General features: G+C 49.5%; 8 protein-coding genes and 2 non-coding genes across 10 annotated transcripts; 3 read left to right on the top strand and 7 right to left on the bottom strand.

Annotated features, from left to right (window-relative positions):
- The first annotated feature begins 106 nt into the window (after positions 1-106).
- dps1 (putative aspartyl-tRNA synthetase Dps1) lies at positions 107-1,985 on the top strand. Its single transcript, XM_025658940.1, has 2 exons — positions 107-1,167; positions 1,217-1,985. Exons 1-2 carry the CDS (start codon positions 166-168, stop codon positions 1,892-1,894), a joined length of 1,680 nt encoding a protein of 559 aa, XP_025520692.1. The 5' UTR covers positions 107-165; the 3' UTR covers positions 1,895-1,985.
- A 364-nt stretch (positions 1,986-2,349) lies between these two features.
- Positions 2,350-5,568, top strand: BO85DRAFT_454861 (uncharacterized protein; the record flags this gene model as incomplete). The annotated part of the gene is made up of 5 exons (XM_025661348.1): positions 2,350-2,597; positions 2,809-3,825; positions 4,016-4,053; positions 4,274-5,450; positions 5,517-5,568. The coding sequence occupies 5 exons, from the start codon at positions 2,350-2,352 to the stop codon at positions 5,566-5,568; spliced, it is 2,532 nt and encodes an 843-aa protein (XP_025520693.1).
- Positions 5,569-5,583: 15 nt separating this feature from the next.
- BO85DRAFT_7798 (ATP-dependent DNA helicase 2 subunit KU80) lies at positions 5,584-8,604 on the bottom strand. The gene is made up of 10 exons (XM_025665657.1): positions 8,396-8,604; positions 8,285-8,339; positions 8,153-8,219; positions 8,032-8,099; positions 7,802-7,970; positions 7,691-7,751; positions 7,139-7,639; positions 6,699-7,084; positions 6,437-6,648; positions 5,584-6,381 (listed from the first exon to the last, which is right to left on the bottom strand). Exons 1-10 carry the CDS (start codon positions 8,522-8,524, stop codon positions 5,891-5,893), a joined length of 2,139 nt encoding a protein of 712 aa, XP_025520694.1. The 5' UTR covers positions 8,525-8,604; the 3' UTR covers positions 5,584-5,890.
- Positions 8,605-9,192: 588 nt separating this feature from the next.
- BO85DRAFT_444113 (uncharacterized protein) lies at positions 9,193-10,102 on the bottom strand. Its single transcript, XM_025658941.1, has one exon. It carries the CDS (start codon positions 10,043-10,045, stop codon positions 9,560-9,562), a length of 486 nt encoding a protein of 161 aa, XP_025520695.1. The 5' UTR covers positions 10,046-10,102; the 3' UTR covers positions 9,193-9,559.
- A 540-nt stretch (positions 10,103-10,642) lies between these two features.
- On the bottom strand, positions 10,643-10,723 carry BO85DRAFT_t22. Its single transcript has one exon. It is a non-coding gene; the product is annotated as a tRNA-Ser (tRNA).
- Positions 10,724-11,777: 1,054 nt separating this feature from the next.
- Positions 11,778-11,858, top strand: BO85DRAFT_t2. The gene has a single exon. It is a non-coding gene; the product is annotated as a tRNA-Ser (tRNA).
- Positions 11,859-12,609: 751 nt separating this feature from the next.
- Positions 12,610-13,601, bottom strand: BO85DRAFT_482660 (putative mitochondrial carrier protein (Pet8); the record flags this gene model as incomplete). Its single annotated transcript, XM_025663119.1, has 2 exons — positions 12,610-13,515; positions 13,566-13,601. The coding sequence occupies 2 exons, from the start codon at positions 13,599-13,601 to the stop codon at positions 12,610-12,612; spliced, it is 942 nt and encodes a 313-aa protein (XP_025520696.1).
- Positions 13,602-14,636: 1,035 nt separating this feature from the next.
- BO85DRAFT_482661 (uncharacterized protein) lies at positions 14,637-16,159 on the bottom strand (the record flags this gene model as incomplete). The annotated part of the gene is made up of 5 exons (XM_025663120.1): positions 14,637-14,830; positions 15,033-15,200; positions 15,252-15,332; positions 15,416-15,722; positions 15,770-16,159. 5 exons carry the CDS (start codon positions 16,157-16,159, stop codon positions 14,637-14,639), a joined length of 1,140 nt encoding a protein of 379 aa, XP_025520697.1.
- Positions 16,160-16,997: 838 nt separating this feature from the next.
- Positions 16,998-17,933, bottom strand: BO85DRAFT_7898 (MGMT family protein). Its single transcript, XM_025665665.1, has one exon. The coding sequence runs from the start codon at positions 17,667-17,669 to the stop codon at positions 17,166-17,168; it is 504 nt and encodes a 167-aa protein (XP_025520698.1). The 5' UTR covers positions 17,670-17,933; the 3' UTR covers positions 16,998-17,165.
- Positions 17,934-18,946: 1,013 nt separating this feature from the next.
- On the bottom strand, positions 18,947-20,241 carry BO85DRAFT_7886 (C2H2-type zinc finger protein). The gene is made up of 3 exons (XM_025665662.1): positions 20,000-20,241; positions 19,501-19,886; positions 18,947-19,442 (listed from the first exon to the last, which is right to left on the bottom strand). The coding sequence occupies exons 1-3, from the start codon at positions 20,018-20,020 to the stop codon at positions 19,205-19,207; spliced, it is 645 nt and encodes a 214-aa protein (XP_025520699.1). The 5' UTR covers positions 20,021-20,241; the 3' UTR covers positions 18,947-19,204.
- Between the last annotated feature and the right edge of the window lie 759 nt (positions 20,242-21,000).

The raw sequence follows: 21,000 nt of genomic DNA on the forward strand, positions 1-21,000 counted from the left end.
CATCAGGTGATAGACAGCCCCTCCTAGGGCTTAGGGCTGTGGGCCTCGGACGGCGGGGTGACTCAAAAGAGAAAGTTGGAGCTCCATTCAGGCCGACGGACTGGTTCCTGATCGCCTTGCTGCTCCCTCCTCTCCTCCATCAACTCCCTATCCACACCTTTCACCATGGCGGACTCCGAATTGCCCACTCGCCCCAAGCCCGAAGAAACCCCCGCCGCTGCGGCCGCCCCCGCCGAGGGTGCCGAGGCCAGCAAGAGCGCCAGCAAGAACGCCGCGAAGAAGGCCGCAAAGGAGAAGGCCAAGGCTGAGAAGGCTGCTGCTCGTGCTGCCCAGGAGAAGGCTCAAGCTGCTGCCGCCGCTGCCGACGACACCGCCAAGGACCTGTATGGCAAGCTCCCCGAGTCCGAAGATGTCATCGCCGCGACGAGATTCTCCGACATCTCCGACGAGCACTACGAGAAGGAGGTTACCCTGGTGGCTCGCGTCGACAATGCCCGTGTGCAGAGTGCCAAGCTGGCTTTCCTGATGCTGAGACAGCAGGGTCAGAAGCTGCAGGCCGTCATTGCTCTTGCGGAGCCCATCTCCCGTCAGATGATCAAGTACACTGGTGGATTGAACGTCAACTCCATTGTCCAGGTCACCGGTATCATCAAGAAGCCTGCCGTGCCTATCTCGTCGGCTACCCTTAGCAACCACGAAATCCACATCCGCAAGGTCTACATGATCTCCGAGGCCGCCCAGATGCTCCCTATGCAGGTCAAGGATGCCGAGAGACCGCCCCCGGAGACCAGCGAGGAGGGATTCGAGGTTGGTGAGGATGGTGCTCCTATTGTCACTCTCAAGACCCGTCTCGACAACCGGGTCCTCGATCTCCAGACCGAAACCAGCCAGGCTATCACCTGGATCTCCAGCGGCGTCGCCGAACTGTTCGCCGAATACATGATCAAGAGCGGTTCGCGGTGGATCTTCACCCCCAAGCTGGTGGGTGCGGCTACCGAGGGTGGTAGCAACGTTTTTGAGGTCAAGTACTTCAAGAAGAACGCCTACCTGGCCCAGAGTCCCCAGCTGTACAAGCAGATGTGCATTGCTGGTGACATGGAGAGCGTTTTCGAAATCGCCCCCGTCTTCCGTGCCGAAGACAGCAACACCCACAGACACTTGACCGAGGTAGGTCCAAATAAAGAATTAGCTTGCATACGTATACTGACTTTGCTAGTTCGCTGGTCTCGATTTCGAGAAGACTTTCCGCGGCCACTACCACGAGGTTCTGGAGTTCGCCGAGAACCTCCTTGTCTTCATCCTCTCCCAGCTCAAGGAGCGCTACGCTGACAAGATCGCCATCATCCAGAAGTCTTACCCCAAGGCCGGTGACTTCAAGCTCCCCAAGGATGGCAAGGCTCTCCGCCTGAACTACATGGACGGTGTTGCTCTGCTGAAGGAGGCCGGTGTCGATGTCTCCGAGCAGGAACGCTTCGAGAACGACTTCACCACCGCGATGGAGAAGCAGCTGGGACAGATCATTCGTGACAAGTACGACACCGATTTCTACGTGCTCGACAAGTTCCCGATGGCCGTCCGTCCTTTCTACACCAAGGCCTGCCCGGAGGACCCCCGCTTCTCCAACTCGTATGACTTCTTCATGCGTGGTGAGGAGATCATGTCTGGTGCCCAGCGTATCCACGACATCAAGGAGCTGGAGGAGTCGATGGTCGCCAAGGGCCTCAACCCCAACCAGGAGGGCTTCGAGGACTACCTGTCTGCTTTCCGCCAGGGCTGTCCTCCCCACGCCGGTGGTGGTCTGGGTCTGAACCGTATTGTCATGTTCTTCCTGGGTCTGCCTAACGTTCGTCTGGCGTCCCTGTTCCCCCGTGACCCCCAGCGTCTCCGCCCTTAAGCGGGTGGCTAGAGCCGCAATAGATTACAAGTCCTGTATCTGGATACAAAAGAATATAATGGAGCGACGAATTGAATGTTTAGCGTTTTAAGGTCTATACCTACCAGTTAGTAGCGTAGCTCATCGCATGATTGGATATGAGTAGCACGTACTGGAAACTATGGTCATGGTAGAGTTATTCCAATATTTCATGTTGTATACTGCATGATCACCTAGGATACTAGGTAAATACGGAATCGAGTATCGCCTAGTAGTAGTAACGGATGCTTTTCATAGGTGTAATTCTAACAGTGTTGTCATAGTGGCTCCCCTATACTCCGTAGTAAGTAGAAAGTGGCCCAAGCTCCCGGGGGGGGGGGGGGGGGGGAACATTGGATCGCCGGCATTTTCTCCGCCTGGACTTTTACTCCCCCCAACTCCATCCATCCCAACAACCAAACCAGACCATGACCAACATGCCCGACAAACGCAAACCGTCCGGCTCAGTCACCGGCTACTCTCCCTACGCGAAACGTTCCCGCCCGTCCTATGCCGAAGAAGATGACGAAGAAGAAGCACAGCCGACCGTGACTCCATACGAACGCCCGCGCAACCACCCAGTATACGGCCAAAAGAGCGCTTTTCCGGGTCTAGACGTCGCGGGTGATGATGAGTTGTTCTACGGGCCTGCTGAAGATGGCTTGGAATATTTACGCATGGTTCGGTAAGTTTGACTCTCTCCTTTCTTGATGCTTTTCCTTTGCTTGTATTTTCTTCTGTTTCGGCTCTTTTCGCTTCCCGCTTGCTAAATGCCTGCGTGTTTCGGACTTTAGCTCGCGAAAGATGGCCTCCTTCGGCATTTCTTGAATTCGGCGATGTGATGTGATGTGATGTGATGTGACGTGGCTCATTTTTTTGATTCTGGTTTGTTGTAGATCGGAAGCAAATTCACTCCCTTTTTTGTTTACGGCACCGCAATCGACGGAAACTACTGCCGCGACGGAGCAGGAGCAGGAGCAGGAGCAGCAGCAGGAGCAGAATGGCGAGGAACCGCAACAACAGCAGGAGGAGGTGAAGGATATATCAGAGCCTGTTCCTGAGGGGGTGGTTGTTGATGGGGTCTACTTTGTTCCTCCTACGTCTAAGACCAACACTGCTGCCGCCCCTGCTGCGAATGTCGCCGACGAGGGCATCTCCGACGCCCAGTCAAGCTACTACAACCTTCTTCACCACCGCTTCCTGCTCCTTCGGTCGATACTGAAATGCACACCTCCATCCGAAGCTATCGCCGGGCTCGACGAATCCCACCCGATCAGTCTGCCGCGGCACTCGCGAAACGCACGCAAGGAATGGCGCCGACTACTCCTGGCGGTGGATCCACAGACAGTACAGCTGGCGTGTATGGATATGGAGAGCGTGCTTGGGGTACTGGAGATCATGGCGCGGTTAATGTCGGAGAATGTACGGAGTGGGGATGCGCAACGGGTTCGACGCATCGGGGCTTGGGCGTGGGGTTTGTTGGGGAAGTGTAGGGATGTTGGACAGCTAGGTACGGAGGAGGTTGGGGAGATTCGGGATCTGGGAAAGAGAGCTGTGAAGATTCTGAGGAAGATGAGGGAGGAGGATGAGAAGAAGATGCAGGAGGGAGACGGGTCGGATGAGGAAGACGCTGAAGACGAAACGGGGGGAAACGCTGCAGAGGGAGAAGACGGAGCACAACAAGTGGATGGGTCGAGTGACGACCAGGATCACGATATGCAGGATGTGGAGGAAGAGAAGCCTGCTACTGCTGAGGAGCTAGAGGCAGCCAAAGCACGACTTCAGGCGAAGCTCGCAGATGGAGAGGAGCAACCCGCAGTCACCGAACCCGAGGTTAACAACGAAGAACCTCCGAATGAAGCGGCGACACAGACTCGCGCCATGCTGGACATGATCATCACGGTCATCGGGGAGTATTATGGGCAACGGGACCTGCTGGGAGCACGCGAGCTATGGAATGAGCCCGAGGCTACCGCATGACGAGAGAAAGATTGAGTGACCCACCGATTTAGTGAACAAGATACCCAGTAATGTAGGACAGTCGATTACAATTAAAATGGATTAAATTGAAGCCTAATCATCTCGCTGCTCAAGTGTTCAAAGTAAAGATAGTTATGTGCAGACAACCCCGAAAGTAAGCGGTAACTAAGTAATGACCTTGCGTCATTGTTGTGATCCGGCGGTGACTTACTCTTAGTACTTTTAACTAACCTACTTCCTTATCAGCGCATCTCATCCTCCACCGCTTCACCATTACCCACCATCTACACTCACACCTCAATCCAACGCAAACAATGCCCCAATAAACTCACCCACTACCACCACCAACCCCTACAAGCACACCAAACCCACAAACCAAAGAAAACCCAACAATAATGCCCCCCACAACCCTCGAAATCTCCATCCCCACAACCAGCATTTCCGCAACCCAACCTCCCTACACCCTCTACAACATCACCCTCCGCCTGCCCCTCCGCTCATTCACCATCTCAAAGCGCTACTCCGACTTCACGACCTTCCACAATACCCTAACCTCCCAGACAAATGCGCCCCCACCGGCCCCCCTCCCCCCGAAATCCTGGTTCCAGAACACCATCAACAACGCCACCCTGCGCGAATCCCGCCGCGAAGCACTAGAAGCCTACCTCCGCGCCATCAACGAAAGCGACGATCCCCGATGGCGGAACAGTCCCGCATGGCGGGCATTCCTGAATCTTCCTAGCCTACCCTCGAACAACAACAGCACTGGTGGTGGTAATGGGGCAAGTACACGACTCCACGCAGCAATCACCGACCCCGGCGACTCAGAAGGCGGAGGGATCACGGACCCGATTCTCTGGCTGGATTGTTTCAGAGATATGAAGGGACATTTACATGATGCGAGGTTGTATTTGACGAGACGGGATCAGGAGACTACGCCGCAACGACAGCATGAGAGTTCGGCGAAGGCGAAGAGTGAGCTTGTTAGGGCTGGGGGGTTGATAGGGAGTTTGGAGAGTGGGTTGAGGAATTTGAGTAATACATCTACTTCTGGTGGGGAGGGAAATAATGCAGGGGGAGGGTCAAGACCGGGTAGTAAACTCGGGCGCAGGAATACCGCTACAACTGCCACGGCGTGGAGCGTTAGTGGGAACAATACCCTCGGGGAAGGGGAGATGCGACGACGGAAGGATCTACTGATTAACGCGAGGAAAGAGAAAGATGGGCTGGAGGATTTATTGAATGCCATGGCGGCGAAGAGTCGGATTGATAGTGCGGTGGCGTCGATTCAGGATAAGGAGGCGTTGATGGGGACGCAGGGAGGCAAGAAGGCGATTCGGTCGTCTGGGAGGGTGTTGGGGAGGGAGACGGAGAGGACGCGTGAATTGGATAATAGTGGGGTGGTGCAGTTGCAGAAGCAGATGATGCAGGATCAGGATGTCGTGGTCGATGAGTTGATGAGGATTGTTAATCGGCAGAAGGAGTTGGGGATTGCCATTAATAATGAGTTGCAGGTGCAGAATGAGTTGTTGAATTTGGCGGATGAAGATGCTACCAGGTATGTCTTTCCACATTTCATTTATTGCTTCTTTTTGGTGGGAGGGTTGCTAATTTGTTGGTACAGGTTGGGTGGGAAGATTGATATTGGGAAGAAGAGGATTGGGAGGATTTCTTGATGTGGATAGGATGCTATGGTTTGTTTGTGATGTCTATTTCTACTCATGGTCATGGTTGATATCCCCTATATTGTTCATCGAATTGGTACTATATGTTATGTGTGTGTGTTACTTTGGCACGGAATAGGCCTTGTTACTTAGCGCACAGGATTATCGTGGATATTGTACTCTAGCGAGCACAGTCATGCAGCATTGAAGCTTGTTCGTTTGTCATAATCCAACCGTTATCCAGTATTAGACAAGTAAAAATAAGAGTCTGGTTTGCAGTTCTGGCTATTATATTCTTCCCGGTGAACGAAGCCGTCTCAGAATACCCCAGTCTTCACTTAGCAGCCATAGATATAAACGCCTTCGCCTCCTCTTCCTCCACCTCAGACCGATCCGACTCCCCCTTGTCAATCAACCCCAACTTACTCCTCCTGAGCAGCCACCACAGCTCCCGTCTATCCCCACCAAGCTCCTCCTTCAACAACTTCTCTTTCAGCTGCTTCAAGAAATCATTATACAGCGCAGGTTCCTCATAATCGATCAGTTCCTCCCGCATCACAACTAGCCCCTCAGCGACCCGAGGATAATTAACATCGCTAAGACTGTGTCTGATTTGGTCTTCGATGATAGTGCTCATCTGCTTCACTGCATCCTTGATTGTGTCGATGTTCTCTGCCTGCGAGAGCGTCTGCTTGAATTCGGGGATTGCATTGTTGGGTGAGATCTTTGTGCGCTTCTCTTGGTGGAGAAGTGCATCCACGTCGAGACCAGACAGTGGCTTCTCCGTTTCACGGGATCGTTTGGTGCCCTTGGTTTTTGGTGGGACTGGAATCATCGCTGTGAGTATGAAGGGATTTTGGGGAAGGGGGAAGGGACTGACCTTTCTTGACGTCTGATACTGCTACTAGCTTGTCTAGGTATTTCTTAGACTTCTCAACGAGGTCATCCGGAGGGTGGGAGAACTTTGTTAGGACTGGGGCAGGGGGAGGAATAGGGTCGTTAGGATGGATGGCACGATGGCGGACGGCAGAATCGATGCGGTGCAGGACTGGTGAGAAGGAGTCGTCGATTGGGAGAGATTCCGTCGGGTCACTTTGTATGAAGTCAGCAGGGAAATTGAGATCGCTTTTGGTCAATCTCACCCGTTCTCGTCCGTATCAGTGAGCTCCATGCTTTTCACGTATTTGTCCATTGCATTCAGCAAATCGTCGCTGGGTAGGTTGCGATGCTGCGTCACCACTTTACCAGACACTGTAACGACCCTGTCGAGTGGAGGGAAGCGGTACGTTCGTACGTCTTCTGCGAATGGCAATTGCGCCTCGAGGAGACACTCGTAGTCGGGTTCGATTGATGGTGCAAGCACAACTATGACAGGGGGCTTGTTCTCTTTCAGCACCATACGGGCAACAGCATACGATTCCAGCTCGAAGAGTGCATGTATGAAGGAGGAAAGAGCGAGTGCTGCCTTGTCATTGGCGCGCTGCGCAATGATGATGTTTGTCGTCGACATGTGCATGTACCGATCATACTAATAGCAAGATTAACTAAGCAGCACACAGCAGATATGGAGGGTAGAACTTACTCGATCGCTCTGTATGAACCCAAGAAGTTCGATAGCCGCAAATGTCTCCAGGGTGGTGATATTCTCATCCGTCTCGCTGATAGGGACCAATGTCCGCCCGTACTCGTAACCTTTGGCAAGTTGGTCTCGATCCACGGTTGTCACTCCGTCTTCAGTAGTCCCATCGTCAATTTGGTAGGATCTGCTGTTTCGAACACCTACAAGAGAACTACCATCTTGCGAGCCCGCTCCCGCCGCTTCCATCTCCTCTTCGTTACGTACTGTGAACTGACTAGCCGACGGCGCCTTCGCAACGTATGTCCTGTAGTAGCGCTCCACGGGGATTCGAACTGCAGTATCATATTCTGCGGGGTTTCCTAGCTGTAAATGGCCCTTGAAGCTTGCCGTTATCCTTGTGCTCTTTACACGAGGTGTTTCTAGCTCCGCAACAGCTTGTTCTAGGGTTCCATAAGCTCCATCGCAGTCTTCAGCCAGACTACGCAGGAGTGCTTCGTTTTCCGCCTGTAGTAGTTGTCATTAGCAGTTCAGAGCAGACGGAACAGTGTGGAATACCTTTCGCGGATCTTTATCTTCCTCCTTCACTCCGTAGTCAGGGTCATCAAAGTCAGGTCCCCTGCAGCATGTTAGTAGCCCCATTCCCCAAGTGTATCAATCGACACTAACAAGATAATCAGTTCTATATTATCCTCCTTAATCTTCTTCGTTATCTCGCTGAGATTATCCGGATTCATCGGGCCCTGCCCATTAGTAACCAGGACAATCCTGCGCTTATACTTCAGTTTCTTGCACTGAGTGATGATCATCTGAATCGCAAGCACAAGCGCAGAGATAGCTATACTAATCAGCTAAAGCCCAACTGACTCCAATCACTGTTCAAAAGGACTGCAACTCACCATCTCCCTTATTAGTCTTGCTAGGCTTTATCCGGTCGCTCAAACTCCGGATATCCGGCATGAGAAACCTATACGTCGTCAGCGAGTCACCAGAAACACAACAAGCAAGGATGCTCCATACTGCTTAATGCCAGATAGAACAGAGATATGCGAATAATCAGGATCATCCTCCAATTCATTCGCGGTATCTAGACGTTCCTGCATTAGCTCCGACCCATCAACTACATTACCCGTCGGGAAGAGGCTCACTCACCATCTGTCCTCAGCCCAAGAACACCGATCAAAGCCATTTTTCGTCCGGTGGCCACCTATCCAAACATAAGCTTACAAGTATGACAGAACTCTGTAGAAAAGGAAATCTCACCGTCCCTGTGATGCGATCCCAAACATACTGCATAGCCCAGTCGAGATCCGTCACTTCGCGACCATGACGGCGCTCTCCCATGGACTTGCCACAGTCCACGATATAGACAGTTGCCTCTTTATCGGCCATTTTCAGTAAAAGTGACTAGATTGATCGATGGACTCAGATCCATTCGATGCCGCAGCTGGCTCGACATAAAAAGGGACGAGCTCAAGGCAGAAAGATGCACCTGGAGTAGGCAGACGCGTGATATTTCCCAATTGGGACTGGGCGGGACGCGAAAGCACATGACATCATGCTGTGTATGCTGACTAAGAGGGGTGTGCAGTAGGCAGCTTATACTACATTCTAAATTGATTCATAGCATAGATCTGGTAATTGTTTGGGATGCATAGTTGCTCCAATTGTAACTGTGTTTTGTTGTTGGATATCAAGGGAAACTGCGAACAAAACATATGGGAGTCTGCACTTGGTATAAGTAACTATATAGTTTCAACTGAGGGGAGTGTAGCGCCCGATTCATTACATACTTAACGGGGCCACCATGACTAAGTACTGATATCATGTTACTTCTTACCAGTACTTAGTTCTAACGGATGGACAATTGGATAACAATCCGAAACTTATTTTCATCTGATCGAAGTAATCGTTGGTTTCTTAAGCTCGAAAAAGACCAAGTATGTCACAGAAAGAGTATGATCTATATTATTCACAGGAGACGTGCAATACCAGATGGTACCGGTTCGGCCATCTCTTCCAAGTCGCTAGGTACGGGTAGAAACTCCGATGCCATATATGAACCATTCCAGACACCTTGGTGACCAGTTCCCAATCGAGCCTGCGAATGGGATACATCATAATTTTCAGGCTCCAGTGCTCCCCTCTCAAGCAACAGCTCCGCCCCCTCACGGTTTCCTCCATTGGGGTCCCCAGCCGTTCATCAAAGCTATCAATATCTGCACCCCACTCCAGCAATAGCTTGGCACATCTTCGGTGGCAGATATCACGAAAGTCCTTCCAGCTCTGTGTCATGATTGCGGCCAACGATGTCCCAAGAAGGGTGCATGGTGTGTTGACGTCTGCATGTGATTCAAGAAGAATTTCGGCTACGTCATGAAAGCCCTGCACCACAGCAGCGTGCAAGGCTGTTCCTTGTTCGCCTGATTACAGGGAAACCTGTGAGCCAGAAGATAAAATAGCCCTGAGTGCACTCTCATCCCCTCTGGCTGCAGCGCGGTGCAACAAAATCTCACCAGTATCAAAATGCCGTGTATCTGGGTCAGCACCCTGGCTGAGAAAATATGTAAGCAATTCAACATGGGGCAAGGTCAGCGAAAGTAGGTGAGTACAGATTGCTGCACGGTGTCTATCATCATTGGTAAACAAGTCGATAAATACTTGGACGCATTCCACATGTTCATTCTGCATTGCTTCCCTGAATGGCTCCTTGTTCAGGCGAGCCACTTGCGTGTCGTGCTGTGAGAGTTCCAGAAGGACATCGGTGTAATCAACGATCTGATCCAACGCTTTGAACTTGCGTTTAGATGGTCCCCTGAAAGTCAACTGTTCTTCGGCCTTATGTCCAAGCGGCTGAACAAAAAGCGCTTCAGGTCGGATTGTGGCTCGTATTAGCAAGAGATAACGAAGCATTTCTGCTCGGCGCCTAGACGTGACCAACATGAGTGCTTCAGAATATGTACCTAGCTCTTTGAATATTGAAAAAACAGAGCTCTCTAGCGCCGTCAGAATGTCTAGTCGTCCTGTCCTGAGAGTGCATCATTGATGGAAGAGAAGTTATCTAACGCATGCCCAGCATTGATCAAGGCGGCCAATGTACGCATGTAGTCTGGCGTATCCTCACCCGATCCAAAATAAGGACCAGAACTAAACTTTTTATCAGTTATGTCATCACCTTGCATCTTCATTTGATTGACAGCAAGGTTTATTGCTGATTCGCCGCATCTGTTGCGAGCTGCCACATCAGCTCCCCATGACAGCAAGACATCAACAGCGCCAGCTCTTCCGTATTCAGCGGCCACGAGTATTCCATCCGGCTAATTGATTACCGTGAAATGCTCTAGCATCTGCACAGCAAAGTGTTTGTGCCCTAATGAGCATGGGTAACAGAATACTTCACTAAAGTTTTCAGCGCTATACTTCGCATGGGTTGCCTCCGAAAGTAGAGTGCTCGGCGATAATAGAAAGAAAAAGATAACAGAGCTAGAAAAATATAATTATAAAATACATCGTCAGCGACAGGATTCGAACCTGTGCACGCGAACGTATCAGATTTCGAGTCTGACGCCTTAACCACTCGGCCACACTGACTAGCACGCTTGACAAGTTGTATAATTTATCATATATAAATATAATTTTGAGGTGCGAGATTACTAGCAAAGCAAAGCAACGAAGCAACGAAAACGAACGAGAATTGCAGCAAAAGAGTGTCTTGAATTGTAGCTATCTAGGTGATCTAGCGGTCAAGATAAGGGGTCGTTCGTGGGCGGTCTGAGCGCCAGGCACGTGACTACGCCTACTCCGGCAGATGCCTCAACATATAATAGCTATGAAGTGATGTGTTTTATAATCTGGAACAGAGCACGGATCTCGAAACAACATCCCTGGATCAAGGTTTTGGCTACAATCTGTTGTATTAAGCCATTCTATTCATAGGAATATAGCTCCTCTTTCATTTGACAAGTGACACATATGGAAAGTTGATGCCATCTATCATATATTGAATGTTTGAGTGCATATGTGTTCTGGATCACGGTATACTCGTCCTCGGCGCTTCATCGACATTGATCACCGAAATACCAGGATACTTGCAGCTTGCCCGGCATTGAAGAGTTTTACTGGGGGTGCATTTACAGATGACAATGGAGTGGTAATGTCCCGTAAGCGAAAGGATATCTAAGGATTCTGGTATCTGTCTGAGCTATACAGAAACCAGAATCGGATAAAGGTATAGAAGTACAGGACCAATAAAATTTTCAATGTACTATCCAAATGTGAGATCCTAATTAGACGACTCTGCTCCTTCAATGGCTAGTACTGCCATTACTAATGCCTGATATATTTCAGTCAAAGACCTGGAGGACTTTTACTGGTATTGAGGCAGGTAGTAATAAGTAGTATTGTAGGTGTTGCTAGACCTAGACGTACTACCAGTAGAACCATCAGAGGGATTATATATACAATTAGTACTTACTATATTTAGTATATCTCTCAGCTATTGGCCTACCGACAGCAGGTGGGCCGCCCAAAGAGGAGAAAGATATCCTTATGACCATAGTTAGCATAGCAGCATAATGGATGATGGAATTCCGAGGCTATGCTTAGCTATACAGAAGCAAATCAAGTTCAAGATGATAACATATTAGTCAGTGTGGCCGAGTGGTTAAGGCGTCAGACTCGAAATCTGATACGTTCGCGTGCACAGGTTCGAATCCTGTCGCTGACGATGTACAATTAATTCTTTTTTGACTCTGTTATCTCTTTCTTTCTATCATTATCATTACTACTACCACTATAACCATTACTACCATTATTCTTATTTCTCAATATTATCTGAAATATTCATCTTCATGCCAATATAGTTCAAAATCTCCTTTATATTCGATAGTATCACCTGCTTTCACGTCACTGGGTCAAAGTAAGGAGACGCTCTGAAGCGATCCGGAATTATCAATACCTCAAAGAATGATAAATATGGCGGGTTGTCTTTCAGGCTTCGATAGATACATGGGTAGTTCAAGAGGTTCAAGAATTCGCAAATTCAATGGGCATAAACTAGATATAAATAAGTAAGATAAACAGAGATTAATCTAAGAATACCTTACCCAAGCTAAGACCTAAAAAAGGATAACAGATACTCCAGAATAAGTCAGCGGTGGTTATGCATCCAAAAATGGTGAATTATGCAAAAACTTCGTCTTGGCGGGTGCGAGGGCCCATTGAGGGTGAACATCAAGAGGTTCTATTGATGATGGAAGGCCTTGAGGGTCGGGTAGAGGTTCCAACATGCTCAGCGGTTTCGAAGTTCTGCCGAGGTCTAGCAGTGCAGCCGTACGTTCTAGGCTGTAAAGGACACTGAAATCGCCAATATTTTATCTCTGTATGCGTCATTTCTTTACAAAGAGTGGAGATACATTATTATACAGATCCATAACCAGGAGTGGAAAGAGCCGCTAGCATACTGAGGCGCCGCGTACTTACACGTGCGCTCCAAAGTATGCCTTGAAACCGTCGTAACACCCAAGGAACAAACCACCTCCCAGACCAGCTGCGAGGCACGTCAAGGCCCCACCTCGGAAAAGACCTCGTATGCCATCCTTCGCTAATATGCGTCTTGTAACAGCCATCGCATTCCCGGACGATACCCGCTGTACCTTCACTGACACAGGTGTAGCGCGGAGATCTGCCTTTGAAGGCAGTCGAGAGTAGGTGGGCATACCCACCGCAAGCCTCAAGTGCGTTTTCACTACATCAACCGGGATGAAGAGCAGAGAAACCGCTGCGCTAGCCAGTGCACCGCTGTAAAGCCCTCGCTTGAAATAAGTCCTAATCTCACTGCAATTCTGCGGGACCTCAAACCAACCCGTCTTGAGATACTCATACAGCAAGAAGGTCAGACTCGTCCCGGGGAGATGGCTAGCAGCTAGCATCGTATACCCGGCCCAGAGCTTGGCCGGATGCCGGGAAAAATGCCTGACAGTCGACAATAGTGGCGAACGACTATGGCTGGATTGAGCTTGCACGACCTGGGCATTCTGCGTCAGGACTTCGGCGGGGTTAGTGATGGCGCAGGCCACCAAATCAGCTACCGCGCTGCTGATCGCGTACGTGGCTAGCTCGTCGGATTTTGACGATTGCGTGCCTTCGCTCGGTTGAAGTGTTGATTTCATAGTCTCGTAGATTGTGAAAAACGCGACTGATGCAGGGATGTTCGTGATAAGAGTTGGGCCGAATCCTTGATACAACCCTCGGTACAGTGCTGGGTTGATACTGCTGTTGACATGCTGATATGTCGTCGCGTAGGTAGGTGATTGTAATCGAGTAATGAGCGTGGCGATTGGGTGGGTGAGTAGCTCAACTCCAACTGCGCTGATGCCTGCTGCCTGAATGGGATTAGTAGCAGTGGAAGGCCATCATTATATCGGGCACGTACAATTGAGACGTCCTTGTTACTGACATCGGCAGACATATTACTGATGAAGGGCACTCATTGCCTAATAAACATCCGCTGTTACAGTGAAAGGCAAAGTGAAGGACTCCATAGTCGTCATGGATTAGAAAAAGGGAGTTGGTATAGAAGTGATCGGGAGCCGATGGCACAAAAATGGGGCCCGCGGATCCCGTGCAGAACTACGTGAAGCTCCAAACTCGACTGGAGCTACATCAAGCTGGGTACAACCCGATGCGTTAGTTTCCGCCTAGACTCAGAGCTTCAACAACATCGAGAGCCTGTCAAAGTTTCCCCCCTTAATCTTGCTGCCTTAAAGGGACACAAAACCGCTGTATCATGTCTGTTTGACAGCGGAGCTCACCTTCATATTCAACGCCCCTCCCTTGCAAGCCGCGTGTTACAATGGTCATGCACATATAGCCAAGAGGCTCTTTATTCAAGATCCATGGGGCTACATTGAGCATCACACGTTCACGAGTGCACTACAGATTAGCCTTGATCGCAGCTGGCATAAGGTCGCGAGCACTCTGCTTTCGGAGGCAATCCATGCGGGGTATAGCGGTGAAAACTTTAGTAAAGTATTCCGTTATCCATGCTCATTAGAGTACAAACACTTTACTGTGCAGATACTAGAGCATTTCACGGTAATCAATTGGCCGGATGGAATACTCGTGGCCGCTGAATACAGAAGAGCTGGCGCTGTGAATCACATTCATCAAGAGCATCGATAATTAGTATGACCGAGGCTGACTGGCCAAGCTCACACAAAAGCTCGGTGCACCTTTCTACAGACAAAGCAGCTGGCTCTTCACCATAGTAATTCGCTTCTTGAAGGCGTTTCCGATACTCCTCGATGACTGGAGTCCTCATCAGATCGTTACTAGCGGATAGAGAAAGCTGCTTTATGAGTGATCGGAGTATCTCACCAGCATCGCCACGCTCTGGTTCCGCCGAGTTTCTCGAGCAAAAAAAGTGTACTATCGGCAGGGAATGCTGAACTTTACTAGCCTGAAGGCATAAATGCTGTACAACAGCAGCACTTGTCTGTATCAGTTAAGGGCTAACGTCGTTAGTCCCTAATTGAGCAGACTCACGCGATCTTGGACTTTCCGCAGCCGGCTTCTTGTCAATTTGATAGGGAAACTTTGGAATATCATAGTTCAACCCACGTGTCCCATGCAACCAAAGCACCTCAGAGCTACTAGAATTGCTCCATGCCTGGAATTCAGGGTGACGGAAAAGCCATTCTGCAGAGCCTGGCATCAGCGATGTTGATGCTTCACGAAGATGTTTCTGAGCCGGGACAGCTGATATCCAGCTCAGGGTTTGGTCCCCCTCGTTGGATGTTGATGCCTCACGAAGATGTTATCCAGCTCAGGGTTTGGTCCCTTTCGTTGTCTAAACATGTTTGGTTTGTGTGGAAGCGTATGTCAAGCAGCTGGCTAATACCTTTCAGAGCTCGATGAAGGTCGGAAACTTGATCCACACCTCGTGTTACTGGCTTATCAAGGTCCAGGAGGGCTTTTTCTAGTTTTGCTTTCATATCATTGACCTGGTCCGCCGTTGATGTAGCTATAAGGATGGTGTGCAAAACGTGTGTCTCGATATTACCTAGGTCTAGAATAAAGTTTAGTCGAACAAATCTCAATCCTGACGTTCTAGACTCACCTTCGCTATCAGCGAGCCCCTTCTGTATCAGAAATTGCTGCTCGGCACTCTTTATTTCCTTGGTGCAGTGTCTAAAACCGTCTTTGGACATAAAGGCAACCGCACGTTCAAGTCACCAAATATTGGCCACTGAACAACGAAACAAAGTCTTGAAACCAACATACTCGTTCGCGAGCACTGATAATATTTCCTCGCCAGAGACAAAAATTTCAAGACCGCTGTATAGCACTTGACGATTTCATCTTGCAAGGCCTGTCTTGCTTCACTCAGCGCAGAGTTCTTCTGATAATATGAACCTTCGAGTATTCCACCCGGCGCAATGACCCTCACAGACGTCTCGAGCCCCTCCACAATAGCACCGAAAGTATCGATTCCGTTCAAGAACAGCTGAAGCACAAAGCGCACTCCTGCCCAAGGTAGTGCCGCATGGACCGGGTCATAGGAAACAACGATATCGACCACACTAGCAAACTTGTTCATGCAAGCTACAATTCGCAAGCTACAATTTTCGCGCATACATCACGAATGATGATCTCCTTGCCACCGATGGTGGTGGTCGACCATTTGTGGCGTTTGCAACGATCGCGCTGCATTTCGATTGCAGTGATGATGTCGGTCAATGTCTGTGAGACTGGTGGTGATGCAATGCCTGACGTGGGAAACATGCGCTGATCTTTGTCTGGGAGGGCGGAGAGGACTCTCGCCCAGAGGGAGGTGGTCATTCTGTGTGAAATTTCTCCCTGGTAGCAACTCTGGTGGTAGGTGCGACGTAATCCTTTAGCGAATAATTGGATGCGGAAGGTATAGATCTCATAGCTGGTACAAAATGTTGGGAAGAAAGGTGGCAGCGAGGCCTGATATGGGACGGTGGCTGACAAGGCTGAGAAGGGATCGAGCGGGGTTGCCATGTTTGCTTATGCAAATGCTTATCACTGTCATATTATATCTTTCGCTGTGTGAAGCGTATTTGCAGCGTACTATAATCTAGCGTCCCAGAAAGGATATGATCATCACGTAAAGTAGAAATGGCGAAGAGACTTCTTTTCCATGTGGTGAGTGCCCAGGGAAACGTAAGATTTAAGTATATTGCTGCGGAGTAGTAGGGGGATCTTGGCTTCGTTAGTAGGCTATCGGTTTGCCAGCGTCAAACAACAATCCACGTAAAAGTGATGCCATTAGCAGAGCTAGGCAAAGAGAAGCAAGGACATGAACTTGCTATCATCCTATTTTTTTAGGGGGGGGGGGGGGGGTGGTGACTGGACGGTACTGACTAGTTCAATCCATATGACTGTAGCAGCTACCTGAAGCGACTGTATGATTATTGATGATATTGTAGAGGTAGCGGAGGAAGAGGGGTCCTCGAAGCTATACTAGATGGTCTAATCATACAGAATAGGAGGGAACATGTAGTCATGTGACAATGACGATTCTTTACCGTAGCAATCAGTAGTAAGTAGTTTAGTATCCAGTGGAAATTGATAGTGTCCTCACTGTCTATCAAATGGATTTTTTTGCAAACTATATATAGCATTATTTAGTACATTCCCACTATTTGCCAACTACTGGAAAAGTATTGCATTCCATCATCGATACATTGAAGGCTTCTTCTCTGGATCGTCTGCGTTTGTTTGCCTCATACCAGAGGAAGTTTGGTAAGGTGTCAGGACACATCCCGTATGGTTTCTAGCAGAACTGGTGAGATTTCGATTAGATTTAGAAGTCTGGCAGACTACCCAACTGAAAGAATTTTGTGCCATTTGATTAAGTGCCATTTGATTAGATTCTCGTGAGCTTGTCAGTTTCATTCTAGACCAATTAGATACAAGCATTGCTATCCTACACATTCTCCCATAATGTACAGACCTCCATACTACCAACAGAGGAACCATCCCATGAGAGGAATCATACTTCATATCACTTTGTGACAGCAAACGAACCCATTCCAAACCCCTCAAAGCACAACCCCCTCGCCATCCCCTCCGTAGTAAACTCGACCCCCTCCTCCTCCAACATTCTCTTCTTCATGCCGACCCCATCCTTCGCTTTCTTCTTTGCCCCTCCTGACCCCTCAGCACCGGAGTACCCCACCAGCAGCTTCCCGTTACCTCCCAGCACCCGATGACAGGGTACCTCCGGTGCAAAGGGGTTCAGACGCATCGCGGCCCCAACTGCTCGAGGACTAGTACCAATATGCTTGGCAAGTGCAGCATAGGTGGTCCAGCGGCCTGCGGGGACGGATAGCAAAGCAAGGTAGATTTTACGGCGGTGTGAGGGAAGGGTGGGGTGTCTGGTTATTTTCTTGATCATTTTTGTTTTGGTGTCTGTCACTGGCGTCATTTCTGTTGGTTGTGGGGATGGTTGTGTAATAGTCTTCTGTTGTTGTTCTTGTGGCTGGTGTTGTGTTTGCGGTAAAGCCATGGTTACAGGCTCAGTGCTCTGTTGGTATGTAGTATTTCGCCTGAAAGTATGATTGGATGGTGATGACTGCCGTTGTTTGTGTGAGGATGTTATATTTAGATAGTAGTAGACAGGGGCAAGGATGATGATGGTTTCTTTGTTCGTTTGATGTTCGACCGTTGAAGGATAAATAAGGTACGGAACACAGAATATGTTGTGTTGGTGTGGGATGAGATAACTTTCTTTGTCCTTTTCCCGTTCGTTTGTGATCTTTATCGGATAATGAAGTTGGGTAGTACTAGTAGTAAATGAGATGATGAGATGAGATGAGATAACTATGGATGAGGTACCCGCTCTGCTTTGTTTTGTGTCCGAAACTTCACTCAATAGGGAATTAAGTTCAGCGATAAAGGGGTACAAGATACTGTTTGTGTTGGGTTAGCTTGATCTTCCTTTGTAATGTGGATGGCTATTTTTATATTTACTGTAATTGATCACTCAACAAGGACAAAGTGGTTTGAGGTTTTGGTGGGTAGGTAGTAGTACTAGATGGAAGCAAAGTACATGGTGGCACAACCGTTTGATGCTACCGTAGAACGTTGTTCTTTATATGCAGAACTGCAGAGCGAGAGAGGGGTCTGGAACTTGACTCCGCAACGTTGTGCTCGAATTGACGAATCGGGTGGTTCCGTGCACATGACTGTCTCCATTCCTGACTGGTGTGGCACGGCATGCTTCCATGGTTGGAGAAATCTAGCCATTCTATGGTTCGTCTCATTCATGATTCTTTATGCGTTTGAATATGATGGAATTGTAGCATTCGCCGGGATGGCAGCGGGATGGAATCTGATGCGATGCACTGCCGTTAGGCCCAGCCCAGACTTACCGCGATGGCGCACAAACGTTGCTTCTGGTGTCACCCCGGTAGTCATCATAAAAATAGCACCAGGCTCAATTAGCATAGCTGTAGGATCACAATTGTCGGTTCACTATTTCGGTGGATTGAAAGACGGGAAAATGCGTTTCATCCATCGTCGCTAGGGGAGTGTCAGTGTGCCACAGGCTGAGGTGGGGATTCTAGGGCGGAATAAGGACAGTTACATGCCGATATGTTGGAAGTTAGTTATATCTTACTGTTCCACTACCCGATGCGATTACCTGCAGCGCAGGCGTGGCGAATTACACTGGCCTCGTTCACATTGCCGTCGCTGAAACCAGTATGTTCCTCCCGAGAAGACAGATGTTGCATCTTGTGACATGTTGAAGGTAATATATTAATAAACTTGTGACTGGTACACAATGTCTATGTGTATAAGAAAACCAAATGAAATGGTATATGCCAAAAGGAAAATAGATAGAATGAGGTCCGGAACGCCATACCGTCCGTGGGTCATCGACAACATGAAGAAGCATAAGCATAAGCATAGACATGAGAAGCATAGCGGACATAGACGGACGTAAAGTGCCAAGGTGGATCACCCGGCAACAAACAGAAGGGTATATTCAACAGCATCATGACGCAAAGGGTATAAGGCAGAGTAAAAGGCATCATGACACTAATCGGTTCGCGACCGCTTGGTCGTCCGACGCTTAGGGACGTCCCAGTGGTGAAACGAGCGCAAGTGTTCAATCAGATGGTCGCGACGCGGAAACCCATTGCCATCCTTGCGCAGACATTCTTGTACTGGGCAGTCCTGAAACACGGGGTTGTGAACGCTGGTGTGATGCCGTTTCAGGTCGGCGGGACGTGTGAACGCCTTGCCGCAGTCGCGGCACGAGAAGGGTTTGACGGGTCTGGCCAGGTCTATTAGTTTACGGTCGGAAAATTTTTCTGTTAGGGCGGAAACCATACCTAGAGTTGTCTAATGCGTCGCAAGTCTCTTCCGGAGAGTATACGACCTCAGTGTTGGGAGTGGTCGATTGCGGTGCAACCCATTCCCCGCCCGGTACAGGCACCGGAGGTGTTTGTGTTTGAAGGAAAGTGTATGTTTCCGGCGAGTACATGAGAGAAGGAGTGAAGTTGTAGTAGGCGTTGAAAGGGGAGGAATTGACGGATGATGTGAAGGAGGTGGAGTCGTAGGAGGATGGTTCGAAGGAAGGTTGGGTCATGGGCAGATCGGTCGCCGCCATGGTGTACATGGTGTTATCGAAATATCCGAAAGTCGATTGCATGGAGTCATCACTGCTTTCCGAATAGGATCTTTGTTCGAGAGGAGGGCATGATGGAATGTTGTGGTGCTGCGGCGGGAAGGTCAGTTGGGGAGTGACGCGCGAGGGAGCGAACGAGAGAGGTGAGAGGAGGAGGGAAGAGTGGAGACGGATCGAGACCCTGATGATCGGGGAAAACATACCATTGCAGTGGAGGCAAACATGATGGAGTGTAGGATGGGGAAGAATCAATTGGTAGGAGGGACAGGACCAGCAGCTCAATGGCCGAATTGTTCTGGAAGAAAAATGGAAGACTTGCCTGGCCATCGTGACTGGGCCCCGGGTTTTTATAACCACATTTTTCTTCAATTCTTTGATCCAGGTCGACCTACGGAATACGTCGCACTTGCATTAGGCCAGGACGGTGGTCTCCACCCATGAGCCCAAAACCGCCAGAGCCAGACGGTGCTAAGCAACACGAACGCACCCACGGCGACATCATCAGGTGAGCCCGCTCCTATGATCTTCCACTAGGAGTCCGCGCAGATTGGATGGGGGAGGTCGGGAATGCAGGAGGAATCGCAGCCAACACACAGCCCCCCCGGCTCTGAGCGCTCATTGGCGAGGGTGAGCCACGAAAGTGAAGCAATCCTGGCTAGTGCTGACGCTAGAAACGCCGAAGAAGCATTCGAAACTTCTTCCAGGCTTCCAGAGGCCTTCCATGGCTGTGATTGGCAGAGGTCGAGTCTTGGGACGGAAAATAACCAGCGATGGTGTCCACTCCGGGCCGAGAGAGGAGCCAGACGAGCCAGACAAGGAAGACGGACTCGCTGTGTGGCCTGCTGAAGAAGGAAAAGGGCCGGAACGAGGGTCTGCGGTGACACGACAGCGAGACCGCAATATCGTCATAGGGTGCGATCCCCCACAACAACAAAGAGTCGGTGGAGCCCGTCGGCCGTGCTGGAACTGGCTGGCTTTGGACTAGAAAGGTTTTCTGGGACGGACTACTGACGATGATGATGATGATGACTGACCGATGTGGATGTGCTTTTTTTTTTTTTTTTTTTTTTTTTTTTTTTTTTTTTTTTTTTTTTTTTTGGGTCCTTTTCCCCTTCCCTAGTCGGGAATTCGTCCGTTTGTTCGCCTTGTTGTGGTCCGACATGGCCATTCGTTAAATGAAAGGCACGCGGACCGTTCATCGGAA

The sequence above is a fragment of the Aspergillus piperis genome (assembly GCF_003184755.1).
Source record: "Aspergillus piperis CBS 112811 unplaced genomic scaffold BO85scaffold_1, whole genome shotgun sequence".
NCBI classification, from domain to species: Eukaryota; Fungi; Ascomycota; class Eurotiomycetes; order Eurotiales; family Aspergillaceae; genus Aspergillus; species Aspergillus piperis.